Source organism: Cydia fagiglandana, chromosome 2 (genome assembly GCF_963556715.1).
Source record: "Cydia fagiglandana chromosome 2, ilCydFagi1.1, whole genome shotgun sequence".
NCBI classification, from domain to species: Eukaryota; Metazoa; Arthropoda; class Insecta; order Lepidoptera; family Tortricidae; genus Cydia; species Cydia fagiglandana.
Window position 1 is genome coordinate 4,692,853 of NC_085933.1, and position 19,630 is coordinate 4,712,482.

Genomic DNA, 19,630 nt, shown 5'->3' on the forward strand with positions numbered 1-19,630 from the left:
ATTCGTTTAATATCATAATATCAACGTTACTACACTGTATGAATAGGTTTCCATGTAAAATTTTACATGAAAATTACCTTCAAATTTGAATCCTCCTCAACATAAGATTGAAATAAAACCGGGCAAGTGCGAGTCGGACTCGCGCACGAAGGGTTCCGTACCATAAAGCAAAAAATAAAAAAAGGAAAAAAATGCAAAAAGAAAACGGTCACCCATCCAAGTACTGACCACCCCCGACGTTGCTTAACTTTGGTCAAAAATCACGTTTGCTGTATGGGAGCCCCACTTAAATCTTTATTTTATTCTGTTTTTAGTATTTGTTGTTATAGCGGCAACAGAAATACATCATCTGTGAAAATTTCAACTGTCTAGCTATCACGGTTCGTGAGATACAGCCTGGTGACAGACAGACGGACAGACGGACGGACAGCGAAGTCTTAGTAATAGGGTCCCGTTTTACCCTTTGGGTACGGAACCCTAAAAAAAAACAATTGGCACCTTGGCAATGCCATAAGCACCAAGAAGCTAAATAAGCAGTTGCTATCTTAAGAGGGAACCATGTCTAGAGAGGATTTCTCAGGAATCAGATGAATAACTGGGAGAGGGTGCCACCATGGTCTAGGAATGCTTAAGGCTGCGTCACACAGGCACGTTTTCCGGGCGCAAAACGCGCCTGTGTGACGGGGCCTTAAAGGCTGCTAACCTTTAGGGCAGTGGTTCTTAACCTTTCAAAGACCACTAAACACTACATATTAGGAATTTAATACTCATGTAGAATAAAGCCACCAGTTTGCAGACCACTTCAATCTGGTGCTCCCAGGGACTACCAGCGATCCAATGACCACCGGTTACGAATTGCTGGCTCAGGGCATCAAAATGTCTTAATCTGGCATTAGAACTAGGCTAATATAATAATAACATAATAGGTATCTGACCTCTTACTTTAGTGTTTTTTTTTGGGACAATCTCATACAGACATACCTTAACTCAAACTGGACAAGTCCTTTTACAAAGGAGAAGTAGATGATTTATAGTATAAGTATACTATAAGTCAGCCATTCTCAAAGTGTGTTCCGCGGAACCCTAGGGTGCAAATCGCAAAGCCTCTGTTGAGGTTCCGCGAAAAAACTTGTAATAATAAGAAAAAAACCAGCACTTCTATAGGTATATCTGGTCCACAGTGACGGACAAAAAAATTTTTTATTTGGGGTTCCGTCAAATATTTCGCTTTCCAAAAGGGTTCCGTCACCAAAAAAGTTTGAGAACCGCTGCTATAAGTAAATAAATAGTTATGTACTTACATAAATAGGTACTTTACTAAAACGTCAGGATCACCAGATTCATAAGAGAACTTGATAGCAACATAATAATTTGAAATTTAAAAACTTAGTTAAAAATGATTTATGCAAATGCAACTGTATTGTTTGCACTTATGGAAAAATAAAATATGCAGTTGTCTCAGACAATTTGCTTTTGAACACTTCTTGCATTCAGTTCTAACATGTTTCACTTTAATAAGTGGTTTAACCTCTCTTTTAAGGTTCTGGTAACATTTCAGACATCTCTCTCATCCGCTTATTGTGCACAGCAAGAAATGTCTTCTAGGCGGTGGTACAGACTGTACAGACATCCAATGACTAAACACTAATATAGACTATAGTAAATGTATTTTATAAAATTTGCAGACTATCTTATACAAAGCAACCTAGTTCTAATTTGAGCTTGTAGACCAAAATTAAAAATATATATTGAAAACATAGATCCATAACCAAGTGTGGTATAATAAATATGTAATAGTAGTAGTAGTAGTAAAGTACTTTAAAAATAAAATAGGAAAATACCTACATCATTAGTGCAAAGGCGAGCTAATAACGTAATAAGTAATAAAAGAAATACATAGAAATACTAATACTATTAGAAAAAGAACTAACAAGTTAATATTCAAAAGGTGTATTTGACATCCTCAATCCCAGTTAGGGCTAGCGTGGGGATTTTATAGGCATACCAATCCCTCTCAAGTATGAGAGAAGTTGTTCCTCTACTTGACAGTGTGACGTACATGTAGGCTGATGATGGTGATGTCGATATAATTTTCATTGCCAGACAGCAACAGAATGACTATATGATATATTTTGTTCTGCTGTAAATGCCCTTGTCTACATAAACCCTTTTGCAAAAAAATTGATTTGGTTCATACATAATTCATTAGAAAACTTGATAGGTAACACCAGTGACACAAAAAAAATCTAAATGTATGATGGGCCATGACACGACAACTGCTTTTTTGTGATAATGATGTTGCCTTTGTGGCAGATTAATATTATCTTTCTAAAACAGATATGTATTTCACTTCCATACAAGGGTGGAAATTCTATTATTTTTTCCAAGCTGTTTTATGATGTATTTATATGGTTGCCAACACCACACGCAAAAAAATAAATTGGTCCTAACTATTTTAATGATGAGTCAGGCCAAGATCGACAAGAGGGGAAGAAGAGGGAAGAGGCCTACATACAAGAGTGGCTCACCAAAGGGCCACAATAATGATGATGATGATATATTACAAATAAAAATATTGAAGGAAAATTGACTAAAGTGTTATTATTGGGTACATCCAAATGTCTGTTAATTCCAAAAATGGCCCATAATTCTATTCACTTAGAGTCCATTTTTGGAAATGACCCAAATTTGGATGTGATTTGGAATTACCAGAAAGTCTGACCAGAATATGCCTATCTGATCATCAACTTGTTACCAGGCTCTACTCTAGTTTCTGTATGCATAATTATTCCCTTTTTTTATGTCACAATGACCATGTGACATAAAAATAGGAAATAATGTAGTATATCTAACTGGATTTGTATGGAAGAATTCCCAGTTTCAGAATTAATTTTGTATATTAAACCAGTACCAAGAGTAAACTCTCTCTCTCCCTCTCTCTCTTTAGCCATTTTCTACCCTTCGGGTGTAGGCCTCCTTCATTTTACGCCATTTGTCACTGTCTTGTGCAACCTGGAGCCACTTCTTCCCCGCAGTCCTTTTGATCTATGGTGCCCAATGTCATTGACATCCCTATGTATAGGAATATACCTAGTACTTGGAAAACAACCCCGCAGATAGTACTAGGCCTAGCATACAATCGGTACAATGTATCACTAAGTGTAGGGTTAGTTTCAGTGATCAATAACTCATATCTGTTACATCCTTACAAATTCCAAATAAGTTTGATATACACACCCATTAACAATTTCTCTGCGAAGAACCAAATCAAATGCTACTCTGATCCAGAACTCACATTCTTCTAATATAAAAAATTATTCAATTTTCATTGAAAGTTAAGCCGCTCACAGATGTTGCTATAATATATATTAATATACCTGAATACCTAAAATACGAAATACATATTAAATCTAATCTCCAAACACTAACAAAGATACCAAAACATGTATTGTTGCCATCATAAAGCTTGTTGCTGTCCTAGAGAGGAGAGAGAGACATATCGGTTACAATGTCACATCAGAAAAGGCATGGAATAGACCAAAATATTCAGTACAAAAATGCTTGTGCCGCACAGTGCCTCACACTGATGGAATCCCACCTTAACAGCTGTGAGTGTGGACTCTGTCAACTCGTTTATAAAGTATATCCTATGATGACATACTATAATCTATATTTTGTTATAATAATGTATACATATTATAGCTATGTCTGTGGCGGACTTAATTAGTACCAATATTAATACCGTAGGAAGCTAAAGCCCATGTGTGTAAGTTTTACTTGCACACAGAATAACAAAAAATCAGACCAGGTACTTGAAACAAGCTATCCGATGCCCCTTTCATCTCTGATGCACCATTAATACTCTTTCCTGAACAGCGAGCTGTGGCCTTGCACTTTTGCATTTGGGCGTACAATAGCTATATATTCTGAGTTACAGCTCAAACGACCTGGAAGCTTAACATAAATAAACCCATTGAAATTTGATACTAACTCACAACAAAAATGTGCAAAAATAAAAATGTGGAAGCCTAATCACTAATATACTTCGCATTGCAACCTACAAAAGAAAAACATATACAGAAATTTATTTAATAGATTAAGTACTCATTGAAAGAACTCTACCAAGATGCATGCAGGTCACATCGCAGTCACATCGAAACTCCACAACCGCTTCATTATTATGCAAAGTCAGTAAAAAACATATGAATGAATTGTAATAATTATTCTTGTACAGGTATAGGTATCATAAAGGTGAGTCGATTGCTCATACTAATAAATTTGTATATTACAGAAAACATTTATAACTGACCTAGAATTAATTATTCATATGCCTAAAATATTACGTACCTACATAAGATACTCGTACTTCGTACTCATCCCAAAACATTACATTTTATAATTTTATAATGAATATACGAACAATTTAAGAAAAACTATTTGACGTTTCGTTAAATACAGTTTGCGAGATGTTTACGTGAAATAAAGCATAGTAGTAAAGATTTAGTTGGTGTTTTCGACGAGAAGATGTACAAATAACAATAATAAATTATTTTTAAGATTCAGTGACAGAAATTAGTATCAAAATACAAGTCGTTTTTCCGTCGAAGTAAATACAGGATCCGTGGAATTTTGTAGGTTATGTTTACAAGCTGCAAAAAAAGCGCGCAATATATGAAGAACCTGGCATGGAACGAGGATATTTTAATTAAAGTAAACCCCTTAGAATATTTTACGGCACGTAAACTCGATTTTCGTATAATACTGAAAGCTAACGGTGGTAGCCGAGATGACAACCTGCAATCGTTTACATGTCGTGTTAACTTACTTGTCGACTTTCTCCGTATTCATGCGTTGAACCAAACAAACAGATAACACCAAATTCACATTAATCGTCACTGCACTTTCATTATTCACATTTCCCACACTAATATCACTTCAAAACATTAAATAATTTAAAACATTTTGACGTAAACACGCTCAAGGCTGAAACGATAACGCTACTCGAAAATAGCAAACATTTTTTGAACACTGAAGTTACTGGCACTGATTTAATTGTTCGTTGTCATATAAACCATAATATCATTCACAATTATTGGATTATGTATTAATATTTCTTGAATTAGTAAACAATCATCCAGTGACACAATTGCAACCATAGATCCCACGGCGTAAACGACCACAGATACAACAACAAAACGCAGTCGTTCCGCAGTACGCTTTATTCGGTCAAACATATATGACAACTAAAAATCGAATCACTTGATGATTTCATTTTGATGTGTTAATTTTCAGACATATAGACGGTCAAGCAAATCTTGTCAGTAGAAAAAGGCGCGAAATTCAAATTTTCTATGAGACGATATCCCTTCGCGCCTACATTTATCAAATTTGCCGCCTTTTTCTACTGACAAGATCTGCTTGACCAACTTATATATAATATGGCATTTAAAAAAAAGAATTTATTGCCATGAAAATACATAATAATTATCTGCTCCATTATATGCTAAATAAATCTGGACAGTGGACTAAGATATCTTTGTAATAATTCCATAGATTTTTATTTAGATCATAATAGAATTTTTAACTTTTCGACCTAAATTACTAGATCTGACTCACTTAGCAATTTAAGTAATGTTTCTTCAAAATTCGTGCTTTTACAAGTCGTGTCAAGCATGTGAACCTCCAACGTTGCGTAAAACGTTTTAGTCTCGTTATCGCGCTGCGACCTTGGTGTGGTGCGGTAGTCTGTTATTTTATTATTGTACTAATGCCGGCTACATACGTAACGATAAATCGTAGCGATAAAACTGTGCAGTCCGACTGTGCAGATAAATCGAACGTTCCTAGTGCCTCCACACGCCTCCGATATCGGCGTCGATCGTCAGTTCTCCGCACTCTCCGCAGAAGCTCACGCAAGAAACATGTTATCCATGTCATCAAAGTTAATATGGAAGTTTAGTTTTCTTAAATTTTCTTACGTTCCGCGCAACTTTCTTATTTTTTTTCTGTCATTAGAAACTTCTCCTGACAATAACCAAACAATGTATACAGGCAGAGAGTGTGGAACTGCATCTTACCGCGCATCTTGAATAGATTTTCAAAGGAATTACTAAAACTTATAGAAGGACGGACGAATAGACAAGCAAGAAATATTATTAAAAAATACCTAATTAAAATGAGAGGGCAGTATACCGAAATCACCGAATTATATGACCTATTATGCTATTATGTACCTATAAAAAATATTAATTATGTATAAATATTTAAAATAAGACTCCTTAACTCAAAAAATCTTTTAAAGTTAAGATTAGTAGTTAAGCTTGATATTATATGATGTGCATATTTTACTGAAATAAACAGTTTAAATTTAAATTTATTTATTTTTTGCTTGACCAACTTTAAGACAAAAAGAATTAGCGAAATTGATCCAGCCGTTCACGCGTGATGACGTGACCAAGAGAAATATGGATTCATTTTTATATTTTTCATTATTTACTTGAGGAACGAACGTGCGCACACAAGCAAGCTACGTGAAGTACTGCCGAAATGACCGATCGCCATCCACACGTAACGATAAAACTGTGCAGTTCGCATCGACAACGATTTTTCTGATATAATTTGCAACTGCCACCGATCAACGATTTTCGACAACGATTTGTCATACACACGGTTCGATTTATCTGCACAATCGGACTGCACAGTTTTATCGCAACGATTTATCGTTACGTATGTAGCCGGCATTACGCTGTCTCGAGTTTAAATTTTTTTCCCCACAACAAAAAGTGCGCAGCCTAGCGCAGCGCCGCTAAAGAAGTTTTCACTTCAAAAATTTAAACTGTTTATTATAAATAAAATTTACAATATTTATGCAAAACTTAACCTAATCTACACTATATAATAGATTAGAATGAACAGGTTTTTAAAGGGTCGGGTCGGCAAGGCGCATGTAACATCTCTAGAGATGTCGGCGTCCATAGGCTACGGTGACTGCTTACCATCAGGCGAGCCATATGCTCGTTTGCCAGCTACGTGGTGTAAAAAATAGGTGAAGAGTTAACGGCCTAGAGCAGTGGTTCTTAACCTGGGGGTAATTACCCCCGTGGGGGTAAAACTGGTATTTTACGGGGGTAATAAACTAACCTAATATTAATACAACAAACGTACACGTTTTATTTTTTATTACCATTGGGAGGAGGGGTAAAATCAGGTTCCCTAGTTAGTCATAGGGGTGACCGGACTGAAAAGGTTAAGAACCACTGGCCTAGAGTTTTGGCAGATTTCCTCACCATGTTTCCTTCAGCGAAACAATAATTTTAATAAAATGATATCCGAGATAGAGGTATAGTTCGTTTTTTTTAGCATTAGAAATAAGGTAAACAATCTTGATATGTCTTTTAATTGAAAAACACATTTTAAAAATAAGTTACGGCAAAAATTAAAAAATAATGAATCTAATACGATCTTTTATATTCTTCTATTTTCATAAGTGATAGTTTTTGATTTTTAAAAGCGTTTTTCAATTAAAAGACAAGTCAAGATCGCTTGCCTTCTTGCAAGTTCTTTCTCATGCTAAAAAAACGAGCAAATCAACGTGCACACTAGCGCCACTGCTAAATAATCGTGATTATTTAAATTTAACGAAAGATATTTAATAATTGAGGCCGCTACGTATCTTATATTAAAGTACCTTTTGAATACATCAAACTAGTTTTTATGCTGGATTTGTCAATGTAAGTATGTATGCGTCCAAAGTTAAAACCACGATTACTTAGCAGTGGCGCTAGTGTGCACATTGATGGGCTCATAACTCGTATGTATTCCCTAGCTTCTATCGCTGGAAAGAGAGGGGCTATATTTGAGTAGAAAGTCATAGTAGGTAGACGACTTTCATCTCATATACTTGGTGATAGTAGTAAATAATAGGTACGCTTTTCGTAACACGAAATAAGACTTACGTAGCATAGACAATAATTAGCTGCTAGACATTAATAGAGGGCATCCTTGAACAAGGTCCTCTTTGCACATAGGCGCCCTCTGCATTTAACTCACTACAGGAGGCTATCAATGTTATTAACTCAAAATCTTTATTATTACCTGTTTACTTGTTGCATAGTCCAATATTAAGTGAACTATCTATTTTGCTATATATACCTACCCATTCCAGGATCCATGCCATATATCTGCCGTGGTGGAATGTTATCGATCCCAGTGCGCCAACGGATGAAACGCCGGAGTGGGTTTAGTGAGTAGGGCCAAATCTTCCCCCCCCCCTTTCGCAGAAGGAAGGAGCGGCAAGTAGCAAGTCCCACACACCGTAATTGCATTGAACTGCGTAAAAAAAATCATGTACCGTGAATATAGCCAACTTTGCCCGCTTTTTTCGAAAAAGCACGAATTTCTCAAAAAAAATATATGACATCGTATGACTTTTTTTTGCTCAGCACGTCCATTGTAATCAACCGCGTCAGATTACTTAAAGAAAAAATTTTTAAATCCTATTTTTATTCACTTTTTTGGCGTTTTAGAGGGCGGGCAAAGATATCCGGGGTTGTGGCCAACATTGCCCACGTCAATTTGGGGCTGAAATACAGCTCTTATGATGATTTCTAAGAATCACAAAAAGTTTTTGAGAAATCCTACCATTCCCTGTTAATGACTTATCGATAAGTATATAAACTTTTGAATAAATCGGGTGGGCAATGTTGCCTACCCGTTTTTGCCCTTTTCCATACAAGACTTACCGAAGCATTTTACAAAGGCTAGGGTTGTCACTTTAGAGAAAACCTGTTACAATAGTTTAATGGCCTAAAATATGAGTTTTGTTGTATTTTTCATGCGTAAAAGGGGTAAAACATCTAAATAAGTGATAATAAGGCCAATCAAATACAGTATATATTTATAAATTTACTTTAGTGTACAAACATAACCTTCTTTTACTTGCGAAGTTGGGTAAATTTGTCAAAAGTGACAACCCTAAGTCGTTTTTGGTGGTGGGCAATGTTGGCATCCATAGGTCTGTAAATTACCGGATTACATTGCCCACCGCCAAAACTTTTGTGTCTTTAGGACTTTTTAGATTAAAACTCAATGGACGTAATCTGTGCGTCATGTTTTATAACTGAAACCCGGAAATATTTGTCAAAGGGTTCTCAATTCTACATGCATTCATTTTTTAACAATTTTTTGCCCGCCGAAATATACCCTATATTTGACAACTCGCTGAAAATTCCCAAGTCAAGTTGTGCACATGTTTGGTGTATAGTTTTGTCCCAAATTTAACCTATTTACTGCTAAAAATAGCAGGGTGGCCATAAATATTTTAAATTTTTCTACATTAACGAATTTGCTTAAAATTGTCGTTTTGGGCAAAGTTTCCCCTGGTGGCAAAGTTGGCTATATTCACGGTATCTGACTTCCAGTGGGTCTCTACTTCTAAACATGTCTTTCGTCTTTCTTAATACTTTTTATCGCCAACTGTACTTTTAAATCTATGGCACCTCGGATCTCCGTCATAATTATACTTAATTAGTTCCCGATTCGCCGGATTCTTAATTCTGCCGAATTTCTCAGTTAGGGCTATTCATAGATTACGTCATTTCAAATTAGGGGGGGGGGGGGGGGGAGTCTGGACATCGGATGATGGTAGCATGAGGTAGGAGGAAACAGGGTCATTCGAGGCATGATTTTTGGATGATTTTAGTAAGGGGGGTCAAAAATCGATGACGTAATTTATGGACAGCCCCGTTACAGAAAATGTCCTATTGCGCAACAACAAAAACAATGTGGCATTACTTAGTATAATAAAAAACTATATCCGAACGCTTTCTTTGCCTGACCGGTCTTATTGCATTAATATAAATAAATATTTATTTAAACAAGAATCCAGTGAATCGGGAAATAATCTCGATCATCAGATCAGGCGGATTGCATCAGTGGCTTTTCAGCATAATCACTTACCACCTTTTTAGTGTCTTGTACGTTTCTTTGTATGATATTGTAAAATCTGAATATATACATATTTTATATAGCTGGTGTTTTTTTTATGCTTGATATTTTTGCAGATTTTCTAATTTGCTTCACGTCCCTCACTGACCACTGATACTTAACAGTGACCAAGGATTGCCTATATACTTAGGGGTCATCCATTAATTACATCACACGTTTAGGGGGAGGGAGGGGTCAAGAAAATGTGACATATTGTGACATGGGGGAGGGGGGAGACACAAACTTTGTGACGTCACTTTAACTTCATCAGTAACCGAAAATTTATTTACATTATTTTATTCGCTGTACATTTAAATAACAAGTTTTTAAAACGATAATCGTTTTTATTCGTTTAATTTTCTTTCCTAAGCAGTTTTGGGTTATAAAATTACTAATATTTATAGCGTCAAAAATATTTTGATAAAATATTAATAATACTTAAGTACTTACTTAATTCGATTTGGCGATTTCGTAGAAAAAATGTGACGTCACACTAGGGGGGAGGGGTTTGCCAAATCTGACCAAGTGTGACAAGGGGGGGAGGGGTCAAAGAACCTAGAAATTCGTGTGACGTAATTAATGGATGACCCCTTACACCGATAGCACCGTCTAAAGTTTTTTTTATTGTTAGCTGTATATAATAAATTGTATAAGTAGCTTAAATCTCGAGTGGCTTACACACCGTTTCCATACAAATTATCATTATTACTCGTAACCTCCATTTCAACCCTTTATAAGAATATTAATTCTTATATAATTAATTGTACCTATTGTTGTCTTTCTCAATTATAAAATCTTGTGTGCCTTTCAACCAAATCCGTACAGACGCTTGTGCTACATTAAGTAATATCTAGACAGATCTATTAGCACAACATTTTTTGAAGTCCCAACCGCTGATTTTCTCAAAGTAGGGTAACTAATAACTATATAAAAGCTTCTGTTCTAGAAAATCACAAGGTCCGATTTAGGAGACAGAGAAAATGATTCTAAAAATGTCAAAATCACCAATGATAACTATAAAATATTGCCATTTAGTTGACAAAAACTTGGCCCTAAGGCCATAAACAAATATTTTTCAGAAAATCCATTAAAAACATTTCTTTCTCCAAATCAGCCTTGTTCAGTCACCATCAGATATTCGGAACGGCCGAGCTGCTTAAAAATATCTGAACACGCACTCTAACGTCTTCACAATAGAGGTGTGTTCAGATATTTGTGAGCGCCTTGACCGTTCCGCTATATCTGATGGCGACTGTACTTTCCAAGAACTAATTTTAAGCTTAAGTATGTTTAGTTTCCGGTTATCACTTACCGCCTCATTTGTTTTAAATACATACCCCGTAATGGCCATAATTCATATATGTAGGTACAACTTGATCCGATATGAGGTACAATCGGGGACATTCGCGGTGAACCACCTTAAGGGCAAAAATCGTTTACGTCTTGCAGACGGTCAGGCGATATCAAAAAAGTGATGACCAATAGCATGGCACTTAAAAATGTAGGTGATGGAAACAGACGTTAGCTCAGGTAAAGCTAAAGTTACGGCCAGTATTTGTAAATTAAGATAAATAATCTAAAATGCATAAAATTGGTTATTTATGGGGAAGCGAAGCTTAGCCTAAACAACAACTAATAAACTGTCCTTACCAGTGGCGGATTTGCAGTCTTTGCCGCCCTAGGCCCCAAGCCCTGTAGCCGCCCCCCTTTCTCAGCATCAGCACCCATCAATCCCAGCATATTGACTACATTTAGGTCAGGCAGCAAATAGGTATAGAGGGAAATGCTTGGGACACATTTTTAACTTCGTAACTTTGTTTGGACTCGTAGGCCCTTGAGCGGGCGGCGGTTGGGGGTTTGGTGGTCCCATTTTTCGGTTTTTCGCTTATAATATCTCAGAAACTATGCGTCCTTGTCACATGATCACTATACAAAATGAAAGCTGATTAAATTTGCTACAAGTTTGATACAGTCGAGTTTTTAGACCGGTAAGTAAGTACCTAGCTTGTGTAGTTTTTGAGATATTCGGTCTTGAACGTCTGTAATTTTGCATTACATTTCCTACAATAATATTCACGGTGCTTACGAGGAAAGGAACCCGAAAGATTTTAATTGTTTATTGGGTAGTTTTATTTATTACTAATCATATTTAAAGACCTATGTCCTTTCAACTTTGACGTTAACTCCGCACTCGCAAACTTCACGGTGATTTCGCAGTTTAGTTCGCTGATCAGCTGATGCTTTTCAGCCATCTTGGCGCGAACTAAACTGCGAAATCACCAAGATATCGAAAAACTTGACTGAGTAAAACTTGGAGCAAATTTAATCAGCTTCGATTTTGTATAATGATCATGCCGTTAGAACGCATAGTTTCCGAGATATAAGTGAAAAAATCGAAAAACGGAATCTCAAACTCCTCCCTTCCCCCGGCCTTAGGGCTACTGCCGGGGACTTTTGATATGTTCACCTCCTAACTAGTTCAATCAAAGTTACGAATTCAAAAATTGTATTCCAAGCATTTCTCTCTATGCCTTTTTTTGAGAATTCGTTGCCTGGCCTAATTTTGAATTAGGTATTTCTTGTTATCATCAGCGAATTTTTTGTCAGAATTTGCGGCCCCTAATATTTCGCCGCCCTAGGCCCGGGCCTACTGTGCCTTATGGGAAATCCGCCACTGATCCTTACTACCTATTGTTTGTCTCATTACCTACCTGTTTGGTTTCATTATTAAGATAAATAATCCTAAATGCAGTGTAAGGACTGTATCGTTTATTATGAATACAACTTTACTTAGCCGTTTTTTCTGGTATTATATTTTTATTAAAAAAATACACATATAGTTTAATTAGTGCTTTAATAATAAGTAACATTTCGTCCTGGGAGATCACGTAAAGCATATGGTTTAGACAATATTTACCCAATCCTCCCGAGTAACTACAACGATTTTGGACAAATACTACAAGAAAATTTACGGTTTGCGAACAAGACGAGATATTACACAAAAAAAATCGTACTAAGTAAACAGCAATTACATATGATTCGTAAAGCGAAACATCTGGGCATAGTCTAATAATTTCTTTTAGTAGGAAAAAAAAGTTTTGGATCTGTGCTTGGTGGCCTTTTAGAGAATATGGCATGTTACTTACGACAACCCCGACTTTGGTATACAATATAACCATCATGGAGTGTTTCTATCGACCTGTTCTAGCCATGGTTCAACGCCATGAATGTCCGTTAGGCTTTGGATTTCGGTAGATTCTTTTAGCTGTTTCCCTCATTTCGCTGGTGTCAGAAATTGACAGGAATCCAAAATGTTGCATAAAAAGTCGTTTTCATGTAAAGATAAAAATTCACCACATTTATTCTGTTGATGTTCAATTGAGCAATAATGAAAAGGACACTTAGATGGCATATTTTGGCAGCATATTAACCTTTTGTTTCTTTAAATCGTACCAAGGAATCGGTGAAATAGTCTCAAATTAAGCTCGATAGGCTTGTCCAAATTACATTTGCTAGACGGTATTAAAATCATCATAAAGTCCCTAAAATAAAATAAATGTAAAACCTTCTTATATCAGATATGGCTTAAAAATACCCCCAGATTATACCTTAAGAACATAGTAATACAAAATATTACACACGTCAACGGTTAGACCAGGTTTTATCTGTATTTATAATAAACGATACAGTCCTTAATTGGTTAACTCTATGGGAGGCGGAGTTTAACTCGCTCGTAAGAATCGAGGTAAAATTTTCAAGTGGTTCACCGGGATTGTCCCCGATTGTACAGAGACGTGATTTGTGAATGAGACTAGTAGCGCCATCTAGTTGTATCCCTACTATATTACAAATGCGAAAGTAACCGTCTACCGTCTGTTAGCTGTATACAACCAAAACCCTGAACGGATTTAGATGATGAAATTTGGGATGTAGTTTGAGGCCTGGGAAAGAGCATAGTAGTTTTAATCAATCAATCATCATCATCATCATCATTCCACGCTGACGAAGTCGTTAGCTTGATTTGATACAGAGAACCTATTACAGGCGGTTCAAAATGAAACAATAGTATATTAGCATAAACATGCATGTATTTAATCAAAGTAATAACACATACAGACATCAAGACTTACGTACCTTTCACACGGTGCAGTTACCACCACCCACGAACCCACGATATACCTTAAGAAGGATAAGTACATTTTGTTCATTAATATTAAAATACTTAATTTCCCATACACAGGACTATAGTTCGTTTTTTTAGCATTAGAAATAAGGTAAACAATTTTGATGTGCCTTTTAAATGAAAAACACATTTTAAAAATAAGTTACGGCAAACATGTAACAATTATGAATCTCGTACGATCATTTATATTATATTCTTCTGCTTTCATAAGTTTTTGATTTTTACAAAGCGTTTTTCAATTTAAAGACATGTCTAGGTCGCTTAACTTCTTGAAAGTTCTTTCTAATGCTAAAAAACGAACTACCTATAGTAAAATACAGAATACATTATTTATGTGCATAGTCCAGTTATGAAACTACTGACGCCATCTATTGCTTAACGTGGTAATCGTTCCAGGGCAGTATTTGATTTTATTCCAACTTACAATATGTATAATATTAAACAAATAATGAATTTATGATAAATTATGTGATGTTTATCATATCCTATTCTAATACCCAAATACATAGTAACTTTTATTGCTTAACATATAACTTGGCTCAGTATGGTACCACTGTCGCCATCTGTTGAAAATCTTAGTATTTCAAGTAATGTGCTGTAACTGTTATCACATATTTGTTATTTTGCCTAATTTTCACAATTCCGATTTTTATTTATTTCATTTATTTTACCTTTACATATTAACAATCCTTTGAACGGCCGTCATTAACTAATCAAAATGCCATATTTAATATAGTTGTTTGCTCAGAGCATAAAAAGGTCAACCACGGCGTTGCATGAACAAGAGATTTTCTTTGGCAGGATTGGTCCTTAGGACCCAAGGATGGAATTAAGAAGTGGAGCCACCCAGATTTTTGCTGCAGGTCCGGTGGGGGGGTTTTTAAGCGTCTGCGACGTCCGAGGTTAATAATTATTTAAGTTTAGGTTCTAAGTCAAGTTTAGTATCATTTTCAACTAAATCAAAGATGTAGACATATATTTCATCGAAATCGGTTCAGCGTTCATTGATTTCCCATACAATCCTACACCTTACCTTTCATTTGGTATTTTTTTCGGAATAAAAACTATCCTATTTTCTTCCTCGGGACTCAAACTATCTCTATACCAAATTTTATCTAAATCGGTTCAGCGGTTATTGAATCCCCATACAAATTTCCTCCTCCCTTTTCACACCCTTAAGGGACGATTTTTGAGATTAAATGTTTGCTATGTTATTCCCCGGGACTCAAACTATCTCTGTGCCAAATTTTAACTAAATTGGTTCAGCAGTTTAAGCGTGAAGAGGAATTTAAAAAAACAGTATTTTTAGGGTTCCGTACCCAAAGGGTAAAACGGGACCCTATTACTAAGACTTCGCTGTCCGTCCGTCTGTCTGTCACCAGGCTGTATCTCACGAACCGTGATAGCTAGACAGTTGACATTTTCACAGATGATGTATTTCTGTTGCCGCTATAACAACAAATACTAAAAACAGAATAAAATAAATATTTAAGTGGGGCTCCCATACAGCAAACGTGATTTTTGACCAAAGTTAAGCAACGTCGGGCGTGGTCAGTACTTGGATGGGTGACCGTTTTCTTTTTGCATTTTTTCCCGTTTTTTTTTGCTTTATGGTATGGAACCATTCGTGCGCGAGTCCGACTCGCACTTGCCCGGTTTTTTTAACCATGACAGCGATTTTTTGCAGTACCACTGTTATGGTTAATTTAAGGGCCCCCCCACATCTGGCGTCTTTCGAGCGTCGGCGTCTACAATTCTATGGCCGACGTCGTCTAAACGTCGACGCAGCGTCGACGCAACTGCGCAGCGACGTCATTTTCCATAGCGTTGGACCGACGCCGACATACGCCGACGCTCGAAAGACGCCAGATGTGGGGGGGCCCTTAGAGCCTGCGCGCACTGCGATTTTAATTTTTGCGAGTTTAAAATCGCGCTGTAATACATATTTTCTTGTCGCATGTGCGCGCACCGACAAACACGTTGCATTTCTGCGACAAAAAAATCGTAGTGCGCGCTTTGTGAAGGAAATGTTTCTGGAAAACAGTGCGGCGGGACCATACCCGTGAACCCACTGTTGTACAAAGTGGGACCACGATTAACTTTTGGGACGCCTATGACCGATATGTCCGCACCGCAGGTTCAACGCCAAAGACCGATTAATCTGTCACAGACCACAGAGGGCCTACCGCGAACCACGTCCGACATGTTGCCTCCTTGTCACACTTACGTACGAATTTTCAAGTGCGACAAAGACGCAACACGTCGAACGTGGTTCGCGGTAGGCTCAGAGCAACAGACCTACGTGCATATCGGTCATTGCCGTCCAAAAGCTATATTAATTGACCGTGTCGCGATTGTTTAGAGCCATTCTTCACTTTTCCGAAAGATTTTCTACGCGATGCCAATAGCGTACTTTTTCGCCGTTACAAACCTGTTATTCAAATTACATTCCAAACTGCAACGGCAAGTTGTCCACAGAACCCCTTCGCGCGTTGATCTGAAAGCATTTTCTTTGCGAACGTTCCTATAGTCGTTGGTAAAAACAGTTGTATACAAATTTTCGTCGGAAATCGGCGCTGCATATATAGTGGTTCCTTTTACACGATGGCCCAGCGCCGGCCACTCCCAAGGACGCAACCAAGCGTTAGATGTAGCAAGTGATATTGCTCTTACTACCGCACGACTGCGCCCTTGGTAGCCGGCGCCGGGCCATCGTAGTAAATAACCCGTAAACATCCACTGCTCCAGTCCGCGAGAGGAACATCACTATATAGCCGTCCCGCTCGCAGGTTACCAAATTTAGGGTAAATACAGACCGCTTCTACGTCAGCATCCTCATACAAGATGCAGTCCATATCAGCCCCAATACTTTCCATTGGCTGAATTTAGTAAGATTAGAAACCATTTGATCTATACATTAAGTTTAGATGTATAAATCAAACTACCATTAAAATTTAGTTTCAAAAGGGCTCATTTTCAATCTAAGAGAAACGAACTCTCGTGAGATTCCTCAAATTTACAATAACCAATTGACCATTTCTAGTATACCAACCTCGTTACCAGAACTCCAGCGAACAAGTTGACCATACCAATACCATTTACCTTTTTACCAAATACATAATTACCAAAAAGTTACCAGATTACCATATCACGTACCCATACGAACTATTGTTCAATAACACATTGAAGAATAGTTGAAAAATAGGAAATAAATCTGCAACAGGCAATTTACGTTACTAACTACAACTACTTAAGCTAACTTACAAATTTCATTTCTACGTCTAGAGACATGATAAACCTTGAGCAAATTTAACGGTATCAAAATGGCAAGTGATGAATAGGTTTATCATATCTAGGCCGATCGGACGCGACATACGATGCCCGCAAGATAGTATGCCCTGCCCGACCAGTTTAACCGGAGTGTGCAAACCTACCTTGCGCATCACCTACTGCTCCACCTTCCGCACCACCAGTCAAATTGCCATCGCCAGTCGTTGAGCCATCGAATCCTGCAACAATAAAAAGAAGTTAACATTATGCCCCAATTTATCATAAAATTGAATAATAAAAGTAGAATATTTACCAGTCATTTCCATATTAGAGTCATCTTCGCCGAAATTTGTTTCATCATTATTCGTCCCATCATCGTCATCATCCCACATACTTTCGTTAACAAATTCGGGTTCCATTTTGGGTGCCACAGCGTTGTTTTCATCTTCATCGGGTATCGTAACAAATTCTTCTTTTGCTGATCCAGATGGTCCGGCTTCTAATGGGTCCACACATTTTCGTTTCACAGGTCCAGATTGTGAAGATGACGAATTGTTTGATGCTATTGATGGCCTATTTGGTCGCTTAATTGCTACTGGAGTTGAGGAGGGCTTAGAATCTAAATCAGTCTCTAACTTAGTCATAACAGATTGCCTTTGTTGTGACGACCTCGGGCCTGGCCTTGAGGTCGGCTTTGGTTTGGATGGCGTGGAACTTTCTTCATTTTGATTACCGGTTAAACCTTTCACTTGAAGCTGTTCCGCGGTACTAATAAACGACGCTAACTCTTCTTGCTTAACATTAACTTCACCTTGGTACATAAACTGTAATAAGTCCCTTAACGCTGAATGACTAACATCTTTTAAAAATACTGAAACAAAGAAAAACATTATTAGTACATTGTCCCGGTAAAAAACACTTGAAACAATATTGGCAAATAATAGAAAATCCTTACCTATTGGATGCTGAGTTGGGTTCATTTTGAACATCTCCTGGAAGTAGGGAGAACATACTGATAGAACTAATTTGTGTGCCTGCAATAGCCTGCCTTCGGCAGCTAATGTGACATCTACTAAATCTCCACGCGACAGCAGGCCATGAAAGCCTGCTGACATATTTGCGTGGAAATTGTTCCAACATAATGAAAATTGTTCGTCCGACGCCATGATGGCGACGTTTATTTCTTGAACCCTGAAACAAATAATAAAATATTTAATACAAAATCACTTCAAACAAATCCACTATGACGCAACGCAATCAAACTGCAACTTCACTTAAAAATAATGGACATTTACCTATCCTAATACTTTGTACTTTATAATTCCGATATTAGAAACATTTGAAAAAAATAAAACAATGTTTCTAATAATGCACTGCACACTTGTTCATCCCACGTCCTCCCCGTTTGAGCGCTGTTCACGGTATGATGACGCAAACGCGACGTATACTGTGTCGTCACAGGAGTGGGGAGATTCCACAATATGGGATGAAAACGAAATTGATCGAAATTTGCTAAAATACAAATTAAAATTTAATACAAAGTAGTGCAATAGTTATAACATCAATTTCCACATAAAATAAGACAATTTAATCTACAGAAAAAGCCTGAAATAAAATAATGTAACGCTGCCATTTGATTAAAGGTTGTAGCCGGACGAGGTACAAGTATTTTTTTAGGAATTTATATTTTTCAAGATTATAGTTCGTAAATAGTAATACTTTATTAATTATGGATTAATTATGAATCATTTACATTGGTTTTCATACAGGAACTTATTAAATTAATATAACGCCGAGATGACGAGGTTAAACAAAAATTCCTTAAATTGAATATGGCTGAGAGACCTTAGAAAACATACAAAAAAATCTATAAAGTGACGTATAAAAATAATTACCAAAATTATTGTGCACTCTGTTTATTTTTCATTGAAATGAGGCTTATTAAACAAATTGTTTTTTTCTCACCATGATAAAACGAATACAAAATTAATAAAGGTGAACATTTCTAACACTAACAAGTTATATTTTGTCAAATATGTATGGGATAATCAATTAAAAAACTTAATTGAAAATAAAACAATTAAATAATTGTCAATAATAATTGAGACACTACATGGATTTTTCACTCAGTAAAGCTATTTTTCATGCTACATAATCATATATTTTCCTAAGGTAGCAATTAAGCGCAATCCA

At 36.7% G+C, this 19,630-nt stretch overlaps 1 protein-coding gene across 19 annotated transcripts in view; it reads right to left on the reverse strand.

The window, feature by feature from the left end:
- LOC134673718 (protein tramtrack, beta isoform) overlaps positions 1-18,892 on the reverse strand; it is a 93,240-nt gene extending 74,348 nt beyond the window's left edge. For 17 of the 19 annotated variants that reach the window (XM_063531737.1, XM_063531746.1, XM_063531845.1 and 14 more), the window contains exons 1-4: positions 18,733-18,891; positions 18,393-18,628; positions 17,751-18,308; positions 17,602-17,676 (exon numbers count right to left, since the gene is read on the reverse strand). In XM_063531737.1, coding sequence (XP_063387807.1) covers positions 17,602-17,676; positions 17,751-18,308; positions 18,393-18,603 — 844 coding nt within the window. In that variant the 5' untranslated portion in view covers positions 18,604-18,628; positions 18,733-18,891. Of the gene's footprint in view, positions 1-17,601; positions 17,677-17,750; positions 18,309-18,392; positions 18,629-18,732 lie in introns of all 19 variants that reach the window. The other 2 variants (XM_063531720.1, XM_063531728.1) reach the window with 1 other exon arrangement.
- Positions 18,893-19,630: the final 738 nt, after the last annotated feature.